At 38.6% G+C, this 21349-nt stretch overlaps 3 protein-coding genes and 1 non-coding gene across 12 annotated transcripts in view; 3 read left to right on the top strand and 1 right to left on the bottom strand.

Moving 5' to 3' along the window:
* Positions 1 to 9439, top strand: part of arfip2b (ADP-ribosylation factor interacting protein 2b) — a 16699-nt gene extending 7260 nt beyond the window's left edge. For 4 of the 6 annotated variants that reach the window (XM_085174680.1, XM_085174681.1, XM_085174683.1 and 1 more), the window contains 7 exons: positions 1459 to 1567; positions 2728 to 2784; positions 4923 to 5038; positions 5174 to 5395; positions 5524 to 5681; positions 6400 to 6574; positions 6697 to 9439. In XM_085174680.1, the coding sequence (XP_085030806.1) occupies positions 1459 to 1567; positions 2728 to 2784; positions 4923 to 5038; positions 5174 to 5395; positions 5524 to 5681; positions 6400 to 6574; positions 6697 to 6852 (993 nt within the window). In that variant the 3' untranslated portion in view covers positions 6853 to 9439. The remainder of the gene's footprint in view (positions 1 to 1458; positions 1568 to 2727; positions 2785 to 4922; positions 5039 to 5173; positions 5396 to 5523; positions 5682 to 6399; positions 6575 to 6696) is intronic. The other 2 variants (XM_085174684.1, XM_085174682.1) reach the window with 1 other exon arrangement.
* Positions 9440 to 10898: 1459 nt separating this feature from the next.
* fhdc3 (FH2 domain containing 3) lies at positions 10899 to 18316 on the top strand. Of its 4 annotated transcripts, XM_085174671.1 has the most exons (14): positions 10902 to 11009; positions 11329 to 11490; positions 11634 to 11742; positions 11987 to 12466; positions 12736 to 12797; positions 14611 to 14713; positions 15015 to 15100; positions 15472 to 15572; positions 15682 to 15752; positions 15854 to 15961; positions 16171 to 16241; positions 16368 to 16485; positions 16579 to 16743; positions 16970 to 18316. In XM_085174671.1, the coding sequence occupies exons 4-14, from the start codon at positions 12038 to 12040 to the stop codon at positions 18005 to 18007; spliced, it is 2352 nt and encodes a 783-aa protein (XP_085030797.1). In that variant the 5' UTR covers positions 10902 to 11009; positions 11329 to 11490; positions 11634 to 11742; positions 11987 to 12037; the 3' UTR covers positions 18008 to 18316. The 4 variants fall into 4 exon arrangements, with proteins under 4 accessions (XP_085030795.1, XP_085030797.1, XP_085030798.1 ...); XM_085174669.1 differs by lacking the exon at positions 11634 to 11742 and having other exon boundaries at positions 10899 to 11005; XM_085174672.1 differs by lacking the exon at positions 11634 to 11742 and having other exon boundaries at positions 11329 to 11494.
* Positions 18317 to 19672: 1356 nt separating this feature from the next.
* trim3b (tripartite motif containing 3b) overlaps positions 19673 to 21349 on the top strand; it is a 33202-nt gene continuing 31525 nt past the window's right edge. The window contains exons 1-2 of the mRNA XM_085174674.1: positions 19673 to 19885; positions 21267 to 21338. The gene's annotated coding sequence lies outside the window, so the exon portion shown is untranslated. The remainder of the gene's footprint in view (positions 19886 to 21266; positions 21339 to 21349) is intronic.
* trnaw-cca (transfer RNA tryptophan (anticodon CCA)) lies at positions 20537 to 20608 on the bottom strand. The gene has a single exon. It is a non-coding gene; the product is annotated as a tRNA-Trp (tRNA).

The raw sequence follows: 21349 nt of genomic DNA on the forward strand, positions 1-21349 counted from the left end.
TTTGTTTCACAAAATGTCAGATATTTGATCTTTAATTCAAACCACTGTGCAGCTTGCCTGGTAAACTTACTCCTACTAACTGTAGCTAGAAAGAGTCTCCAAACACTGACATGTTTCGTGGGATATCCGTCAATTTGCGATGTTATGCTCCATTTGATTATTAGATGCAAAGATGTCTAGTGTGTGTTGTTTTCGGTTGCCTAAGGTAGCCCAGATAGAGTGTGTGTGTGTGTGTGTGTGTGTGTGAGTGGGTGAGATGCCTAAATTTTTAGTGGGTGATGGTTAACAAAACAAGATTGTTCTGTTTATACTAATGGTCTTTATTGTCATACTAATGCTGTGTTGTTGATGTGATTTTGCTTTACTTGTTTTGATGTGTAAGTCGGTGTTTATTACAAAAAAGAAATATTTAATTCTGCAGGTCTGACTACAAGATGAGTCTTAAAAACCTGATAATGCCCTGAAGCAAAGCTTTCAGGACATTAAAGATGGGTCAAATCAAAGCAGTTGTAATTTTTTTTTCTGACTCTAAGGTTGTATCGCATATGTTATGTGTTTGTTTACAAAGCGGAAATAGCCATTTCCCTTGCAGGGCGTTATTCTGTAATTTCCTTATCACATACTGTGTAGTCTAAGCATGAGCATTTGAAAATGTGGGCTCCTTTGTTCTTTTTTTTCTTTTTAATGGTCAGAAATAACAGAAAAAACAGACTTCCATTAAGTAACTCTGTTTATCTAAACTAAATGAGGCAAATGTTTAGCAACTTATCAGATGTCCATTTGTTACAACCTCTTTTAGATGATTTAACTCATAGTTAAATTACTTGATGTATGAAAAAGAGGCTTTCCTGCAGACATGAACACATTTTCAGTCTTTTTTGTAAGTTCTTAGGCTCCTTTTTTTCTCGATTTTCCTTCCTTATAATCCTACGTATTTTTTAAATTGCTGATACTTCAGCAGGAAGTCAAACAAAAGAGAACAGCGGCTTAAACAAAACCCGAGGGAGAGAGTGGCTCATAACCCAACTCTGCTCGTGAGCCTAAACTTCAAAGAAGCCTCTGATGGCGATTATAAGTAGAAATTTACTTATTTGTGCTTTTCCATAGATTACTGCAGTCACTGTCTGGATTAAACTCTGAGTATATTACAGCTGTGTATAGAAGTTCAAGTTTGCAGGAGATTCAGATCTCTTGGATTAATTATTGACGGACATGTTAGTCATGTGTTTTCTGTTTTTTCACACGCTTTCATACAGTTTTTCCATTTTGCTTCCTAACATTCCTCACGTGGTGTTTGTCTTTGTGGATAACCTTTTGACTGAGGCTTTAGCCTATGTTATCTTAATTTGGCTCTCAAGTCACAATCTCCTTTCTGTATATTCCTTCCCCAACCCATCTTTTTATTCTGCCCATCCTGTTTTTTTTTTTTTCTTTTTTTGTTAACATTACATTTTGTAGGACCTGCAGCAGGTGATGGTATCAGGTCCCAATCTCAACGAGACTAGCATTGTATCTGGGGGCTATGGAGGAACAGCAGAGGGCATTATCCCCACCAGTTCAATCAAAGGTAGAGTGCTGCTTCACTCTTTGTTCCCATTACTCATTTGTGATGTTTTTTTCAGGCTCTGTACTGTCTCTGACTACCCACAAGATCATGCTGCAATTAATTTATTATTACCTACTGACTGTGCTTTAAAAGTTAGTGCCTGTTGTTTACTAATCAGTGTTGGTGGTTTGATCCCTGGCTGTTTCATTCTGCATGCCAAGGTGTCCTTGGGCAAAATACTGAACCCCAGTGTGAATTTGTGTGAATGTTAGAAAGCATAGAAAAGGTGCTTGTGTGAAAGGTGGCTAGTATTACTACTATTACTCAGATTACATGTTCTGCTGGAGGATATGGGGTTGCCACATTTAGGAATTCTTGGTACCGTGATGATGATAATTTAAAAAACAAAAAAAACAAACAGTCAGGCTGATACCAGTACTGATGTCTTTTTGCCACACAACTGATGGCACCCAAATGACAAACACTGGCGACCGCCATCAGTAAATGTCATTATTCGCTGATGGGCTAGTTGCAGTCTACAACACTGATAACAGGGTTTGGGTGGTGTAGCTGTGCATTTCTAATACTGATTTTATGAAAGCACATTTTTCCATACAGTGATGCTTCTACTGGAAGTGCTGTGCATCGTAAAACATGTTCTTAAAATGCAGCTAAACCTGTTTGAAAACAAACAGTAGCCTTGATAGCAAGAGTCATTTACCATCACATATGGCTGAGGAGGGGGGAAAAAAGCAGTCCATGATTTATTTATGTTTTTTAAGCGGTAAGGTGATGGTGCAGAGGGCTTCAGCATGAAAACTCTACACTGAAACAGAAATATCACCAAGGTCGTGCAATAGCCACACTGTTTGTACTTTTGTGAAAATAGTATTTTTTTTTTGTTCCTTTGGCAACTAAAGAACCATTAAAAGAAACGACTTAATCCATGATGATGTTGTTTTTATGTATCTGATAATGGTGATCATAGATATAACTGAAGCTGACTTATCTGTCCTTTCATCAACCTTAAAACGATTTTTAAGAATTTGTTTTGCAATAAGAGGAGTAGAGGTTTTTGTTGTTGTTGTTTCAAATGATGGTGCATATAAAGAAAGTTTTAGATGGAAATAGTTAAAACTTTATTTAATAAAAATAATTCTTTATCCCTCCCTCTCTCACAGGCCCTGCTGTGCACTACAATGCTGAGTTTAACAAAAGGATCCCAGTTACAGGATTAGGTGCCTTAACCGTATTGTTGTTAATAATAGAGAGCTTATTTCCAAAATACTATTTATTTTTTACATTTCGCATTGTTTTTACAGTTACATCTGTAAATGCCATTGACAAGGTTAGTTAGGGTAAAGTAAGGTGATTAAAGAAGATCTCAAGTACATTAAAAGTGCATTTTGATTTCTTTCTGTCTTTGATTGTTCTCAGAGTGTGGATAGCTCATTTTGGAAATATGCTCTGTGTAGAGTGTCCTTTTCTTTCTTTTTTTAGGTGACTGGGAATTGACTTGTCTGCCCTTTTTCACCAGTTTTTCCTCTTTTTCAGTGGAAACAAGGGCATTGCACTTACCTCTGCCTGCTGCTCTTTTTGTAGACACCTTGTGGCTTTTTCTATAACAGTATTTCTTTCTCATTTGTAGGTTTTGGGTTGGTTTCTCTTGTAAGGTGTGGGTGTGCACCCACTGAACCAAATCCATCTTCATGCTTATTAACTCACTCAAGGAGGTTATGTTTTTTTGTAGTGTGTGTGCCATTCTTTGTCCAAGTAGCTTGAAAAGTTTTAAATGAATTCTGATAAAACTCTGCGTAGGTGTAGAGGGGGTTGTGTTAATAATACAATAAAATTTGACTTGCATCCATCAAGGTCTACAAGGTCATCTTAATAATTTATTGATCAAAACAAGTTACAAGTTATAATTTAGAAACTATTATTCTTACAACTATCTTGTGTATTGTCAACACTAAGTATCATGTCACATTTGACCTCTGACCTTTCCTTCAAGGTCAATAGATTGATCTGAAGTGATAATAATATAATAATACATATTAATTATTATTTGCCTTTAAACATATATGCATATAGTGAAGGATATATGGGGATTGTAAGTGTTACGGTATTATAGACTTCTGACCTCTTCTCTAAGGTCAAATAAGGTAAAACTTTCTTATCCTAATCTGTTTATATTGGGAATGTTTAGGAAATTATACTGATGTGTGTAATCCATGCAAACATCTGTCATGCTACCCTAATATGAATCTTATTGTACTATGAACATCTTGAAGTATGTTTTAAAAGACCAAAGAAAACAAAATGAATATACACAAACTACAACCCTATTCCCATGAAAGTAAATACTGCCCTGAGAGTGAGCTCCCTTGGCTTGAGCTTTTTACATTTTACATTCTGTTAGTTTTCCCATCTGCTGTTATTTAGTAAAAGCTTTAACCAATTCACTCCACACACAGCATCCTAGCAGTTAGTGTGACTGCAATTCAAACTCATTCTGGTGATCACTGCTCATTTCTCTGCATTGTTCACTGACTGTCATGTACTTAATGTTGCCTTTTCATCTTTGTACTTTTCTATTTTTGTGCTCCACCTTCTTTTTGCAATTCCCTCCTACATGCATGATTCTTGTCCCTTTCTCCCTTTGTTTATCTTGTGGTCTTGTTTGCATCTCCCTGCATTTTCCCACATCTTCCTCGTACCTCGTTATTATTCTACTTTTTGACATTTTTCAAACTTAACGTCCGTTTAAAACATAAATATCAAATTACCCTAAATATTCCCTTAATTAGTAAAAACATGTAAATTCCACTCCCACTCCTTACCATAATTAATGCTCACCGAAAATCATTCTGTCGTCCAAATACCCATTTAACGTCATAGAGCTGCGTATGAAGGCCAGGCAAAGTAGCAGTCTTGCCATCTGTCCAATCGCACGAAAATCAAGGTACTGAGTAGGGAAAAATGATGTTCACAGCCTCTACATTGATTAATTAAATTGCCAATATAACAGTGTGAATATAGCAGTATTTCTTTAATCAGCTTCATAAAAAGGATTTGGTGTCTTCCAAAAAAATCTTGTTTTTCTGTTCTGCCAGTATTTCTATCCAGTTTAGTTTTAGTGTTTTCCTTCTCTGTAGTCACTCATTAACGCTCTCTGATTTATGTTTAAGGGTTGGCCGTGGCTTACAGAATAACAGATGTTAAACAATCCTCAGTCTAAACTTTCTTAGATCCTGGACACTTTCAGTGGTTAAAAAATCCAGTTTCATCTGATTTTGTATGGGGTCATTTTGCTGTCCAAGAAGGTTTTGCTTGTGTTCATGTGTTTGTGTTACTATATTTGGGTGTTCCACCTCAGGTTCCAACATGCACCACAGCAGCAGCAGCTCATCAATGACGGCAGAGGAAACGACCCGCGGTGTGGCTGTGGAAAAGCTAGAAACAGTGAAAAAATGGGGTCTGAATACTTACAAGGTATCTGAGATTTTGTTATATTGACTGAGTAGAACTGTGATTAGAGAATAGCGTTATTGTAAAATGGTAATTTTTCAAATTTAAATGTATTTTTGTGTAACTCATGTCTCTTTGTTCCTTCCCACCGTGTCATAGTGTACAAAGCAAATGATCTCAGAGCGTTTCGGTCGGGGTTCCCGGACCGTGGACCTGGAGCTGGAGGCTCAGATTGAAGTGCTGAGAGACACTAAACGGAAATACGAGAATGTGCTACGACTGGCCAGAGCTCTGACCAACCATTTCTACAACATGGTGCAGACACAGCATGCACTTGGCGACACTTTTGCTGACCTCAGTCAGAAATCTCCCGAGCTTCGGGTGAGATGTCACTTTGTATTTTAACTGTTTGTGGCTTTGCTGGTGAGCCACACTGATGCCAGTATGATTATTAGGTTTATTTTAGCCATTTAAAACCTTTTTTTTTTTCTTTTTTTTTTTGCTTACAGGATGAATTCGGTTACAATGCAGAGACTCAGAAGTTGCTGTGTAAGAACGGAGAGACTTTACTTGGTGCCATTAACTTCTTTGTGTCCAGCATCAATACGTTAGTCAACAAGACCATGGAGGACACCCTGATGACTATCAAGATGTATGAAAATGCAAGGTTAGTACATGGAGTACATAATTAAATCAGGGGCCTTAGCATTATTCTAAATGGATAATTGTGTTTCATACCTGCTCTTTGCGTAAATCTGAAGCTGCTTGCTAACAAATTTACTATACCCACTTAAAAGATGGCAATAATGTCAGTAATGATGCATTCGGTGTGCTTCTACTGCCCTCCAGTGGCCAATATGATCTGTTAAAATAGTTTAATATAAAATATCTAAAATTTTATTTAATATATAATGTAAACAGTAATATTTTCAACTAGATAAACTATGAATGTATTTATTAATGTGAAGAAATACACAATTGGTTTAAGCAAGATTGGATGCAAACTGCATGTTGGCTGGTTGAATAAACCTCACCCCTCAGCAACTCTTAATTTAATGGGTGTGTCAAAATTGCCCATTAGCTGTGACCAGACCAACAGTTAGACCTTCGAGTCAATAGAGCATTCGAATCATTAGGAAATATTTCTGAACGACCAGCTATGGGGCAGAGTTGGCATATTATATATGAAACTGACAGATGAGAGAAATAACTTTTTTGATTTGTAGCTCTGAAATAGAAACTGTTATTTTGTTTGATCCTTTATCTCCAAGGACCTCGCTAAAAACTCCTATTTTAATTTTATTTATGATGAAATTTTAAAACAAAGCATTATTTTGTCAAGATTGTTGCACTGTATCATCTCCTCTCCTTTTGTGTACTTTTAGACTAGAGTATGATGCCTACCGGTCAGACCTTGAGGAACTGAGTATGGGTCCAAGAGATGCTGTAGCCATGGCCCGTATAGAAGCTGCTCAGCAACAGTACCAAGTCCAAAAGGACAAGTACGAACGTCTTCGCTCAGATGTTGCCATTAAGCTCAAGTTTCTGGAGGAGAATAAGGTTAGAAGCACAATTACGTCATCATGAATGAAAAAAAAAAAACACCTTTATCCAGGTTTAATTTAAGTTCTGTCATTCATGATGTGCACAGACTAAATCCCTAACTCTCTGGTGTCTTTCAGGTGAAGGTGATGCATAAGCAGCTCCTTCTCTTCCATAATGCCATATCAGCATACTTTGCTGGCAACCAGCAGCAGCTTGAGCAAACGCTGAAGCAGTTCAATGTAAAGTTGAAGCCCCCAGGGGCTGACAAGCCCTCCTGGTTAGAAGAGCAATGAGAGGCCCTTGCTGGACCTCCTGTAGCCTCCTTCTCAGCCAACAACTCCACCTGTTACCTGTTGAAACACCCAATTTAACAGAGGACCACTACAGAGAGAAACAAAGAAATAACTGGTTGGATGAAGATTCAAGATGAATGCATGGCAGGATGTTTGGACGGATGAATAACAGGGTATTAGTCGTGAATGAGCTAAGTGCAGCAGGAAACCAAGTGGCCAGTTTCATGAAGAGTCAGAGGGCTTTTAGTGCCTCTTTTCCCAATTTCCTTTTTTTCACTTTAACCTCTCTTTGTGCTTTGTTCCCTGAAAATCCTTTAACCGTTCCCTTCCCTCTCTTATACTTGACTCAATCCCAATCTATCTCAACACTTTTTTGCTGTGTGAACTTGTTAGTCATGTTTATGGCCATCATTGTATTCCTCAAGTGCTCCCAGTTCTTAACTTAAACCAGACACAGACACACACACACTCAGATATCAGTAAACATCACTTCAAAACTCCCAGACCTTATCTCTTTCCTAGTGTGCCTCCTTATATATGAGCTGATCAGTTAAAAGAAAGCATGGCCTGAAGGAAGAAAGACAAGTTCATAAAAAAATATTTCCAACTACACATAAAAGGGTTTTTACACGGTTCACTGGAATCTTCAAACTATCAAATCAATGTACATTTCAAATTTAAGTACTGTTTTATTTTTCAAATACATACGTGATTGTTTGTAGCACATAAAAAACCCACAATGTTGTGTTTAGCCATTTGGTTAATTTGGCATCTGATCTCCTTTTTTTTCTTAATTATTTTCCATCTGTTCAGCTGTACTGTATGTCTTGTGTTTAAAGTGAAGGAAGGTCTGCTGTTTGGGACAATATGTGCTGGTCTTCTGGATTACAAGTCTGTAATTTTTACTCATAACATGAAAATCCTTTGACTTTGAATCTTATATGCAACAATCGTTGACGATTCCACAGCTTTCCAAAGTCATACTGGTTCAAGTCTTTACTAATTTTATTTTATTTTCCCAAAGAGAACAGATAGGCCTGTTTGTTGAATGACAGGACTTAATATGTTTACATTGGTTAAGCCTGGAGCAACCCTGTGAGAGATGGGTATTTCAAGCAAACTTGACTGGATTCACTTAACCAGAAATAATAAATTTCACTCTCTTTTACATTTGCACATGGTACATTAATATGTGCATTTTTGTTTTTTATTTTATCTTTTTAACGTTAACAAGGGCATGTTATTGGGTCATATCATTTAGTCCTCCTGAAGCAGAACACATTCGTCTATAGTTACCTTTCTTCATACTGAAGATTACTGTAGCTGTCTGATATAACTCATACTAATATTTAAACCTCTTGTGATTAGTGGTTGGGGTTGGATGTAATAACACTAATGATCCATCTGTGTTTTCTTAATGTAAACATTGTTATAGTAGTAAACAATCATCAGTCGTTGACAATTAAAATATAGCACATGTTGAACTATTAATCATCACTGTATCACGTTTATTATATTTTGAATTCAACATGTTGTACACAAAATTATCCAGTTTAAGACATTTTGCAGATGACATGCTGAAATTAATTCCTTTACCAAACCAAATCTGTAATTGATCTACTCAAAACAACCTCTAAATTTAGAAAGTGACGTGGCAAACCTCTGTCAACTTGAAGGGAGAACCTAATGTAGTGAATGTTTAACCATGCTGCATTTAACTCATGGGAGCCTCTAGTGACAGATGGGAGTGCTCCCCGAAACCTCCATCAGTTAATGGGTGACTTTCTAGCTTCTTGTCCCTGTATTTGCATGACACACAGCAGTCCAAAGTATAGGTGCAGATATGTGCGCTCTCACTGATGTTGTGCTCTTTGCCTTCTGCGCGCTAGCTCGCATGGACTACGTCTGTTGATTTCAATTTTGGAAACGACTGAAGCAAAATCCACAACATTTCACTTTAAATGTGTACTCGTAAAGACAGCTTAGAAAAGCAAATGGCGAAATTCTAAAGTTTGTTTGGCTTCTGTTTTTCTTTTTTTCCTGAATTTTATGAGTTTTGGCTAAAGAAGTCGTTCAGCATGACCTTTCTCGTGGCTAAAACTGCAGTTTCACTGGCCAGCTGCTGGTCTGTTTGACCATCACGAAGCAATATTAACAAGATGTGACTCCTCTTTTCCAAAAGCTGTCCTTTTGATATTCCTAACCTTTACACCAGACTGAATGGCAATAGGATTTGGTTTTGTTTCACTGTGGTAAATCCTCCTCCAAGTTTGGGGAAAAAACGCCAACTGTGTGAAAAGTGAAAAACATTTGAAGTAACTTTTACTAGCAGCCTCGCTAGTCCTCTAGATTATTGTCGAGAAAGATCAAGATTTATAAAACGAGATGTTTTATTTGTGTACAATCAATGTTTTCTAGGCTGAGTTGGTGTATTGTACTGTATGGATGATTGCAGACAAAATATTTATGATGATAAATGAAGTGGTGTAATGGATTGATGTGATATTTTGCCTTCATTCCTCACTCACACCTGAACAGTCCTACCCCACCCCAAGGGAACTGAAATTAAAAGTACACATTTTCAAAAGCTTTGTCTTCATTTTATTCTGTTTTGTGTTGCACTAAGAGTGTGTGTGCATTTGTTTACTTCCTGAAAGTAGATGAAGAAGTAACTCTGGAATCGGCTGAATAAACTTTAGTCTTATAATTAACCAGGTATTCAGGAAGTATCTTAACCATCATTTGTTCAAATTGCTCTACAGTTGGATTCTTTCTCAGAGTTACCTAAACTACTGTACAAGTCTTGATCCACCTATCATTTCTCTATATTTTATTATGAAATGTGGAGATGGGTACAGCAAATTATTGAAAGTTAGAATTACAGGCACCCTTCCACTGACACCATTTCTGATGAGGCTTTGGCAGAGGGCACTGAAGGGCCGGATGTATCTTGCAGCTCCTGTGGGATGTTGCACAGGACCCTGAAGCTCCCAGGCTTCTTGTAGAGGACCTGAGCTTGAATCATTATTTTTTATACATAATATATCTATTTTTTTAAGAGATGACACTTGTTTACGTTTCTTTTTTTTTTAAAGAACACAAGTTTTTGGTTCATAACTCTTTTTTTAGTCCCAGTTTTATGTGTAAAACTGTTAACTTTTTTTTTTTTGTAGATTCGTCTAAAGAACTGAAAATAAATGTGCTTTTGTGACCAACTGCTAGTAAAGTGTACAGAGTACATTTTAAAAATCATTATTTGCCCAGCAAATGCTCCAATTTAGATGATTTTGCAAAATGTGAAAGAGGACTTTTAACTGTTGCAAGTTCTACTGTTTTTCCTACTGATAAAGACCATGACTGTTCATATTACACCAAAGTCATTAAGTGATGTTTTACACGTTTCCAATTTAATCCAAAAGAGTCAAGCTGACAGACTCGTTACTACAGTATCATTTTTTTTATCACGTGGAAAAAGTCAGACATTCTGTCTGAATTGTGCTTCTTTTTCTTATAGTATTGATTGATTAGATGGTTAGTTAAAATTATGTATACTTACAGAAAGGGGAATTTCACTGGTCCAGCCCACATAAGATCAAAGTGAGTTGACATCTGTGGTGTAGACAACGTTATCCCTTGGTTTGGTCCCTTTTTAATGCTTGAATGATACAGAGGTCAGTGTTAAGTGGCTTAACAAGAACTGGACTGAATATGAATGAAAAAGCAGCCAATGTCTAAATCAAAACTTTGAAAACCCTTCAGAAAGTCTGGAAAACGTTTTGTCAAGTTCATTTTAAAACATCTGAAGAAAGTCTGGCTCCTTAGAAGTAAAATATAAAGAAATAAGGGGTGGCTCAAGACATTTGAACAGTACTGTATATCATTCATGATGTCAATGTATATAACAAACACATCCTACAATTAACCTTACTGTTAGAAATAGTCTGGCCTTGTTGATCACCAACTCCTACCAATCTCCTTTACCTATTCCCAGTGGGCGTTCTCACATGGAAATTGGCTTGTATTTGATTGGTGGAGGAGCTTCCCGCACCTGTGACTGCTGTTTGTCAGACTGCCTGCGTTCAGCAAAGGAACGAGGTCAAAACGGAGTGACGATTATAAAACAAAGAATTAAAAAAAATAAAAAAAAATAACGGTGAGTAAAAATGAAAGGGATGGCTATGATACAGTTAAAGAGCATTTTTGTAAACATGTACGTCCATAAATAAGTTAACTGCGACTTTCATTGGATTCAACATCATTAATGATTTTTTGAATTAGCTTTGATGGTGGTGATTTGGTTATCTAACATTGGTTGGTTTGTAAAAGCATTAAAAAGCAGCTGTTTTCTCCTGACCACCTACGTAATGCCTAATGAAAAAAAAAACATGTTTAATAAATGCACTTAACCTGTTTTAATACAGTTCTTGTTGGCGCTTGAAGCAATTAGGCTACCCATCTTCTCTCGCCTCTCCACAGAAGGGCGTTCCCTACTGTGGGGGAAAAATGAGTTGAATTTTAATTGGTGGAGACACCTGCACCTGGGACAGCTGTTCGTGATACACGCTGCTGAGTATGTCCGAGCACGCGGCAGGATCACGTCAGAGGATTTGTTTAACAGCGGCGTTTTAAAAGCAAAAGGTGAGTTAAATTAATGATTTCTTTTTCACATAATGTAGAGTTCCGTTACAGTGCCTCTCTCTTTCATCAAGCTTCCTTTTGTGACTAAGACTTAGTCTGATGTGTTAACGGCAAGCTGTCGGCGATTTTTACACTGTTTGCAGCTTACTTTTAGTCGCTTAGTTGCCAAGTGCGACTCTGGAAATTGTCAGTGGCTTTTCGCTTGTGACAACTTTTATATTCGACGGCTGAATGGCCTTTTGCCACTACCAGGTAAGCATTATAGTTAATTGCCGTTAGATCTGTTACATCTTCCGCTTTTTTCTTTCTTTTAAATGAGAAATAGTCCGCTTTTGCCCACTGATATTTGGTGTTGCGTGTTAGTGAGTTAGTTTGATAATTAAGGACAATATTTTATACATGAAGCAAAGGTTTATTGGACAGAATTTCTTTGATATTTTGCTGAATCACCAATTGATCCTCTCTCTCTCATATATGGAATTATATTTTCCATCAGGTCTGAGTTGTCTGCTGACACTTCCATCATCTCTGGATTAGAGACAAACAGATGGAGGGAGTGCTGATTTTTAAATCTGCTTCTCTTCCCAACTGTTCACCTCCAGACTCGTCTTCTCTTCCTCTGTCAGCGCCTTCTGAGCCTCCTGCCATGCATGTCACAACTGTATCTCCAGTACCCCCTCCGCCTCCCCCACCACCACCCCCTCCGCCACCTCCCCCACCTGTCCATTCCTCTTCTTTCGGGTCTCGTAACATTCAGAGACGTTCCATGAAAAAGCTGAACTGGGATACTATTCCCAGCCAGCGTGTCCTGGGCAAACTGAATGTGTGGACATCTAGTCGGCCCCAGAGGGACCTGGTGCTTGATATTCGGAGCATGGAGGAATTGTTCAGTCACGTAGACAAACGGGCCTCACTGTGCACTTCAACAAACCTGAAGAAATGTGATGGCACAGATCACCTTCCACAGGAGCCTCAGGTAAAGGGTTCATTGTACCTGATGCAGATGCTCTAAATTATTATGGCCACAAAACACAGAAGGAACAAGCAAGGGAAGTGATTAACAGACATGGGAAGTAATTTTAGAAAAGTTCCACGCTAATCAAGTCCTGAGGGCAGAAGTGAAACTGTTCTGAAAGCATTTCAGCTTCCTCCAAAACTATTTTGCCTTGTAGTATAGATTATCCACTTTTCCTCTTATCTAAATATGTATTTTGTTTTTACATTTGTGTGTGACGTTGTCTTTAGGTCACAATTCTCGACTCCAAAAGAAGTATGAATATCGGAATCTTCCTGAGGCATTTTAAGAGGTAATGATGCTGCTGAAGTGTAGCGACGCATGATACCAGTGATGAAAAGAACTGCTTAAAAGTAAAAGAACATGATTAAAATGGCAGTGAAAGAGCACTGCAGTGCACCATTTGAAGACAATAACACAACAAGAACTAAATTGTCTTTTAAATTGAGTAACTACAGGAAGCGCTGGTCGGGGCAGTGCTTTTAACATCAAACACAGTCAGAAATTCGGATCTTGACGCATGAGTCACTTCCGCTATGCTAATCATCTTCCAGCTGACGGGCTCTTTATCTTAGTTAACCATATGTAAATAAATGGAAATAAATTTTTAACCTTCAATGAAAGGTGTTAGCACTAACAGTAAGGGCAATGCCTTTTTAAAAACTTTTATGACACACTTTAATATCTAAATTAGAGGGAAGCATACTGCAAAGTAAGTGAGGCTCAACAGAGATGAGGGAACATGCTCGATGTGTTTGCTATGAGGGATTATCATCGTACTCGCCTTCACACAGTTCCTCTTTAACAACTCATTAAGTTTCTGTTCTGTGTTGCTGGGTGAGCTGTGTCATTGTGTGACAGCTGATTTTTGGGGCCCTCTGAGCAGTGATGAGTCGCCTTTTGTTTTTGCACATGTACCTTTGTTTCCGAAATTATCACGCTGGCTAGCAGTTGGTGTCGGTTTGCTTCATATCAAGATGGTTGTCACCTTCAGTCCAAAGTTCAATTGGCTCTCACTTTGAATAACAAATTACCGCTCAATGTCTGTCGGCAGCTAAATGCTGTAATGTCGTCAGCGTTACCATCTCAGTCAAATTAAAAGGGTTTCTGCTTTTGCCTGGTAGTGACTTCATAAAGCTATTTGTATGTTGTCATTTACTGCTATTGCACGTATACTATTAAGCTTGCTGTAAAATCAGAAATTTGTCACATACAACCTTTTAACTACAAAACTTCCTGAATTCACAGTTTTAGTATTTCTATCAGTTATGGTCTACTGTTAGGACCTGAAGTATTTGAACAATTTTTATTTTTACTCCTAAATTGTGCATAAAAATGTTTGTATGGATGGAAGTGAATCATCCAAAATGGTTAACATTGGTGCTCCTCGCCATCAAACATGAATGCATTATCTTTGTCAAACTCTTGAATTTAAGCTAAAAGTGTGCACTTTGCTCACATCCTTAGTGCTTTATTTATTATTATATTTTTTCTTCTTCTTCCTTCTCATTGGTTTTTAGTTTCAGTTGGTTTCCACACTGGGGGGTTTGGTTAAGTTTTTCTATGGTTTAAAAATGTTTAGCTTTTGTTAGTTTCACTGTTAGTTTTTTATTTACCAAGATTTAGGAAAATTAGTTACAGGTATTACAATGCAGACTTTCAAAGGCAGATGATTCTCAGTGTCAGACATCCAGTCTTGTCCCCCCAAAACCTTAGTCTTTATATTTGAACTACATTGTTTGTTTATTTATTTGTTTATTTTTTCAGTTTTAGTTTTTAAAACCTTAGCGATGCGACGAGGCTAAAGCTGAAAAGCTGTCAATGTCCAAATATTTATGAGCCTAACTGTGTCTCTTGGTTACACTTGAAGGGTTTACAACCAGTGCTACTGTAGAAGAAACTTCTCACCAGCAGTGTGGATAACTGATGGAAGCGAGTCTTTGTGGCTTTCACGTTGTCTTGAGATAAATGTAAACTAGTGGCAGCATGGAAAATGGAAAACTGCGATAACTCTACAGCACTGTATTTAATCAGTCACGCTGATATGGCGAGAACTGAGTTAGATAATCTTCTTGTGACTGCTGTCTTTTTGTCTCCCTCCACAGGCCTGTGACAGAAATTGTGCAGGACATTTATCAAGGGAACTGGCTCCGGTTTGGAAATGGGAAGTTGAAAGAGCTTTGTAAGCTGCTGCCAGAGGAAAGTGAGGTAACAGCAGCTCCCACCATTGCTTCCCTCTTTTGTTTTTTTTTAGCTTTGGTCACCTGTGCATAATATTAACTTAATGATTATTTAAAGTATTTTTACATAAGCACTGCCAGACTGAGTAGCCTTCTGAAATGTTTTTCTTTGAGACAGTTAATTTATTAAAATATAATTTTGTGACAGTGTATCTGTATGTTCATTATCAGATGCATTTTATTTGGCCATTCCAAATAATTTTGTCTTGTAATCTCTCCAACTGGCATGAATATTGGCCTTGTTTACTGACACTCGTGTCAATGCACAGGTCAAACTGCTGATGTCGTTCAGTGGAAACCTTTCTGTTTTGGCTGAGGCTGACCAGTTTATGGTCCAGCTGGTCAAAGTACCATGGTGCGTATGGAGTTTTCTAAAGCAGGGTTTTCAGTATTTATTTATTTTTGTCCTTTTTGGGGTGGTGTAACTCACACATTTGTGAAATATTTGAATGCATATTAAATAAATGTTGCTTGAGATCTCAGATAAGCTTTGTTTGAAATATTTAACAATTTGCCAAATACCAGCTCTTTGATTCATAGTCGTGCTGACAGTTTAAACATAAACCGTATTGTTTGTCTTTTGTATGATGTCGTTTTATAATTCTGCCAATTTTCCATATGTCTAATTTTGAAGTGTTCACTTTAAAATGTTTCTCCACACTCAACAATGGGTTTAGAAAAACAAAATGACAACAGCTAATGCAGTTATTTGTTTCTTGCCTTTAGCTATGAGGAACGGTTGAAAATGATGGTGCTAAGGGAGGAATTTTTTCCTCTAATGGAGGAGGTGAAGAACTCAGTTGGCGTCATGTTCAAAGCAGCTAATGGTAATGCTTTACACACATCCATTGAGCTGACATATCAAGTTCTACTAGAATTACACGACCTGTCGATTTTGATGGTTAAATGAAGTTTTCTTCCGCATTATTTTCTCAGAACTGTTGGACTGTGATGACCTCCACTCGGTCATTCGGCTGGTATTAAAAGCCGGGAACTACATGAACGCTGTTGGTATTTTTCTACACTGTTACACATTTAAGCTATATATATTTATTTATTTTCCCCAGGTCTTCATAGCTATTTTACTTATTGTTCATTTATTATTTAGGGTGGTCACAATTCCAATGTTATTGGCTTTAGGATGACCTCTCTGCTTAAGCTGGCAGACACAAAGGCCAACAAGCCAGGCATGAACCTCATGCACTACGTTGCCAAGGTGAGGAGGATCCTTGAAATGGAGGGATTCACATTTTGATTAAATCACAATGAATTTTGGGAAGATCTTTTGCTTATCTAAAAAGCCTTTAACTCTCACTAGTCAGCCCAGTTGACTGATGTTCTGTCATCCTCAGATCCAAACTTTTATTTAACAGATTTATCCTGCAGCATTATTTTTGTTTCTTACTCCTTATCTCTCACCCACAGCAAGCAGAATACATTGATTCTGAGTTACTGACCTTTCCCAACCAGCTTGAACATATTGGGATGGCATCAAGGTGGTTATCACTTCATATCATGTCATTTCATTGTCAGTTTAATTGCTGTCACATCGTTTGTTTATAGAAAATCGGTGAATAGTTCTGCACTGACGATGTCACTTTTTTTCCCACAAATGTGCAAAGGATTTGTAAAGAGGAGGTCATCTCAGATTTTGAGAGGGAAGTCAAGAAGATCAAAGAAGTGAAACTGTACAGCAGCAGACATCCTGGCCTCGTACAACAAATGGAGACGTTTTTAATTGTAAAAATTTCTCTTCTTATTTGACTTTTTTTAAATGGCTCAATTTAAGATTGACTATTTTGTAATGTATAAAATCTCTGAATAACTTCTCAGAGGGCTGAGGCCAAGCTTGCAGAAGTGGAGTCCTCTCTCCAGGAGTTAAAATCTGTGAGCAATGCTGTTGCTGAATATTTCTGTGAAGACCCATCTACCTTTAAATTAGAGGAGTGCTGCTCTATTTTTCACTCATTTTGCAAGAGGTTTGACACAGCTGTGCAGGTAAGAATGTAATTTTGTGCAATAAAATATTAACCAATGAAGATTCATCAGGGCAATATATAAAACTTTGATTTTAAAGGTGTATTGTAATTCTCAAATTTTAAACCTGAGGGTTTAATGTTGAGAACTTTGAATTGCCTTGACATGCAAAATTGTGCTCTTGCACTCTTTGCATTAAGCTGCTGAGTTGTATCTTCCTAAATATACCCTCTCTTCACTGTTTTAGGAAAACCGAGAGCGAGAGGAAGCAGAGCGGCGGCACAAGCGGAAGGAGAGCATGCGTATAGCACCCAAACGCCGATCCACAGCATCAGGACCCAACGGTGAGTCGTCAAGCCTGGAGTCGGCCCTGCACAACTTTCTGTCTACAGTCCCAGAAGGCTTGGCCAGATGCAGAAAGAATGCCCTGCCCCCAATCGAAGGGTCACCCTCGGAGTTCTCTTCCCGGACTGATTCATCGGTAGAAACATCTGAGCAAAGTCCCCGTTCTAACCAAGAGAGTCATAAGAAACCATTCCAAGCACAAAAAGAGAATAAAGACATGACAAAACTGGAAAACAAAGAAGCCGAGAAGATGGAAAAGATCTCTCTGAATGTGCTTTGCTACCAAAAAACCACAAAAAGCCTCAACTGTGAGAGAGGTTCAGGTACTCCTTGTCGTTTGCAGAGAGAGCAAGACACACTTGCTACCCCAAAAACACCTCGGCCTAGGACCAGAGACTACTTCTTTGCCAGCAATGGGGATGTGAGCTCCCCATGGACTATCCTGAGCCCTTTTACTTGCACTCAGAAAACCAGCCCCCAGAGAAACAGACCAGCCCACCAACGCAGGCTGTCATCCACATATGGTGGCGACAACCTTGATGATGGTGTGTGGAAGAGCGATGAGGGCAATGATGCACCCAAATCTGTCAGTGAGACATCTCCATCTAGGGGTTCTGGTTTTCTTCCTGAATGCCCCAATCGGAGAGGTTTGTCGCAGGGTACCACCTACAGGTCTCATTCTGTTGATGAAGCTGTGCAGTCCCCTCCATCTGGCTTCCGACTGGGAGACCTGCTGCAGAAACACGCATCTCAAAGGTCATTCTCCTCTGGCTCAAGGACGGAAAGTGTAACAAAAGAGGAAACTGGAATTAGTAAGGCTGGGAATAATGCAGAAGGGCAGGTGAGCACCTCTGGATTTATATCCTTCTTCAGGCGTATTGGAGGCAGAAGCAAACCCGGTGATTTGGAAGAGCAAAATTTCAAAGGCTCAAGTACTTAATATAAGAATTTTTTTTGGAGATGGAAACCAAGCTTTGCCTTTTTTGTTAAAAACTGTCTTTTTTTTATGTTATGGTTTTACCCTTCAGTGGAAACAAGGCAAACATGGACTTGCTTTGAACTGAAGGTTTTGATTTTTGAGAGTAACCACATTCAAAAATCGCAACAGGTTCCTCACTTTTTTGTCTTTTTTGTATGAAATAAAGGCTGACAATCTACCTTTTAAATTTTTATCTGTAATATTGGCTGTAGTCACAAATGGTAAATAACTGTTGAAATTAAATTGTTGTCTCATATACTATTGTTGTGACTTTCTTGGATGTCTGACTGAGGGTAACTTCATCTTGGTGATACCTGCTCAGTTTCCAGTTAGCCTTTGACCTCATCTATTATTTCTTTAGTCCTTTTTACTTAATGAGTATGCCTTGGATTTGAGGTATATCAATTATGCTTTTAGCTCACACAGTAGTCCGTGGCTCCTCCAGAACTGTTTCATAGGGTAGGCCATTTTGGGGCCACTAAAAATATTGGGGTCGCACACCACAAACAGAATTTCCGGTTTTATTGTTTCATTTTCAAATTAGGTTACTTGGGAAAATTTGGCAAAAGGAGAAAGTAAAGAGTTGTATGCTCAGATAATTTCATAGTAAAGTTTATATTACTGAAAATTGGTACGGATTTTGAAATCCATGATTGTTTTAATTCTTTGTTTGACTCCCAATCATCACTTTAATGATTCTCAGCAGAGCTGAGCAGAAGCAGCTTAACTCCATTCTGGGAGACTGAATCTCAACTTAAAAGCCAACTTCTTTAGAAAAGAAAAGAGTATTTGATCATGTAAGAGTGTGAACTGTTGCCCGTCTCTACGTTGGCCCTGAGATGAAGCAGCTTTTCTGCAACCTTTATCATCATATTAAAAGCATAGGACTGTCTTGCCTTGGGGCCCGGGGTCCCTACTGCCCCCACTTTGATGGGGCTCCTGACTGTAGTAACTAAAATGAGCCTTTGCTGAGGACACATTGCTGTTGATCTCCTCATGCTGTCCTGGTGTCTCTGCTCAGCAGTAGATAAGATTTTGGATAAAGAGGCATTCAGTGCTGTTGCTTGGGTTACAGGGTTTGTTTACAGCCATTTTGAGCTCACAGTATAATAATGCATCCTGGAACAAACTGCTTCATACAAGCTCCTTTCTGACTTTTCTTTGGCCTCCCACATCCATCCCTCCCACCAGCAAGTGCTCCGTGTGGACATTTGCAGTTGCCTGGCATTTCAAATTAAAGAGTAGAGTGAATAGGGAGTTCTGGAAAGATTTGGACTACTTGGTCTGACAAACTCGTGGCTATAAGCATGTAAAAAGCTCTTTTTGTCAGAGGTGCTTACTTTCAGAGCATAGGCTTCGATTAAGTGGAGATGAAATTAAAGGAGCGGTACATAAGCAGCAACTGGCCTGTCTGATGTAAAACTAGAGCTCCAGTGTACAATCGGACCATTGTGATAGACTGTTGAGCACAGTGAGTCTGTCTCATGTGAGTCAACTCCCTAGGACAAGAGGTGACCTGCTGTCTTAGCCAAGCTGCACTCTCACCAGGGCCATGCTAATGAAGTGTTCGGAGTTTAGTGTGTCCCAGTGAAAGATGAGAAAGGAGGGGGAAACTTGGACTGAGAAGTGAGAGAGGGAGGGAGACTTTCAACTTGTTTTGTGATGAAGCATTTAAGCACAGAGGAACATTTGAGAGGAGAGAGGGAGTCATTGTCTTCATAACACAGAAAACTAAAAGGGAATGTATACAACCAAGGAACACAAGACTCCCAGCAAATAAGGTGACCGCCCTGGATGTTTGTTTTGTTAAATGTGGGGACTGGAGTTTGGACCAAAAAGGTAGATAAACACTAAACATATTAATAGAATACATTACAACATAATAGGAAAGTGATTTTAGTCTGTGGACAGGTGTTGTTTTAATTTATTCTGCTGAAAATTGTTTGTCTAGTGTAGTAATAGATACAAGAGTTAGACTGTTTGCAAAGTGCTCCATTTAGATTTGAGGTTGGACAGGAAAACCACGAAGAATCCACTCGTGATAAACTCAAGCGTGTTTCCAGAACAGCACATTAGACTTGCGACTTCAAGTCAGGGATCCTCTGTGATGCACCTCTGCTTTACAGGGGAAAAGGAATGGTTAAGCTTTTCGGCTCTCGTGTCTAACCACGGGGAAACAGGACTGTGTTTCTGGTTGAAGACCATTCCTCAGCCTCCGTGGCTATCACCACATACGTGTACATTTTAATGCGGTGCTAAACTGATGTGAAGTTACTCTGACAGGTTATGATGGTTCATTCAGACTTTTTAAAACTCAGATTAATAAAATTAACTGGACTTGCGTGAAGGTACTGTCGGTAGACGGTCAACGTAAACGCATTCTTAAAGGAATTAACACGTTCAGCGTTAAGACACCTTGGTTGTATTGCTGTTCCGCTATAATTGGCAAATTTAAGGCAAATTGCAAGCGTGTGAAAGAAGAAATAGACATGACCCCGACGTGATTTGAACACGCAACCTTCTGATCTGGAGTCAGACGCGCTACCGTTGCGCCACGAGGTCTCTGCGATGGCTAGCCAGACACCAGGGCTCATGTGGCTGTGTGTCGACGGTTACGTCTGCGCATTTTATTTCCCTGTCTATCCGTGCCGAACGTTTATCTCATTGATCACTAAGAAATCGTTCATTTATTGAAAGTTTCAACGTGCTTCTCACATACCAAAATCATTGCATGTGTTTCACTTTGTAAATACTTTCAAATCAAAAGTATTTACATCATAGCTGTTCTGATTTTACCAAAATTTGAGATCTCATGTAAGATACTTTGTCGGTTTATGGTCTTTTGGGTTATTTGTTGTTTTTTTGGTTTTTTTTTGCACAGCATGTACGTCCACCATATAAAACAATTCATCGACATCCATATTAAATATGAACGCGTTGCAGGGTCCAAATCTTTCAGTAGATGGCGCAATTTATCCGAGGTTAATCATAGGGTGCCAAGCCACAGAGAAATCCACAAAATCAAAGTTTTAAAATTCATGCTTTTGACAAAAGTAATGCAATCTATGGTGAAGTGCACGTGACACATTGTGTTGTTGAACTCTACACAATCTAAAGGAGTGGGTGTAAACGAATCGCTCAAACGTAATGTCGAAGGTGCTTGGTTTGTGTGCTTTGAGTTATGCGGGTTTGTTGCTAATCCCGGCGATTCTCTATCCAGGTGGAAAATCGTTTTGGACACTTACCTGCTGTCATTTATTAGCAGCCGGATTGTACATTACAAAATGGACGGGTAAGTACATA

The sequence above is a fragment of the Neolamprologus multifasciatus genome, chromosome 10, assembly GCF_963576455.1.
Source record: "Neolamprologus multifasciatus chromosome 10, fNeoMul1.2, whole genome shotgun sequence".
NCBI lineage: Eukaryota > Metazoa > Chordata > Actinopteri > Cichliformes > Cichlidae > Neolamprologus > Neolamprologus multifasciatus.

Excerpts from the sequence above, each read along its gene's own strand:
- fhdc3 (XM_085174669.1), top strand. The coding sequence starts at position 12,038 with ATGGAGGGAGTGCTGATTTTTAAATCTGCTTCTCTTCCCAACTGTTCA. Across the intron at positions 16,242-16,367 it reads CATATTGGGATGGCATCAAG|GATTTGTAAAGAGGAGGTCA; the intron begins GTGGTTATCACT and ends AAATGTGCAAAG. Across the intron at positions 16,486-16,578 it reads AAATGGAGACGTTTTTAATT|AGGGCTGAGGCCAAGCTTGC; the intron begins GTAAAAATTTCT and ends ATAACTTCTCAG.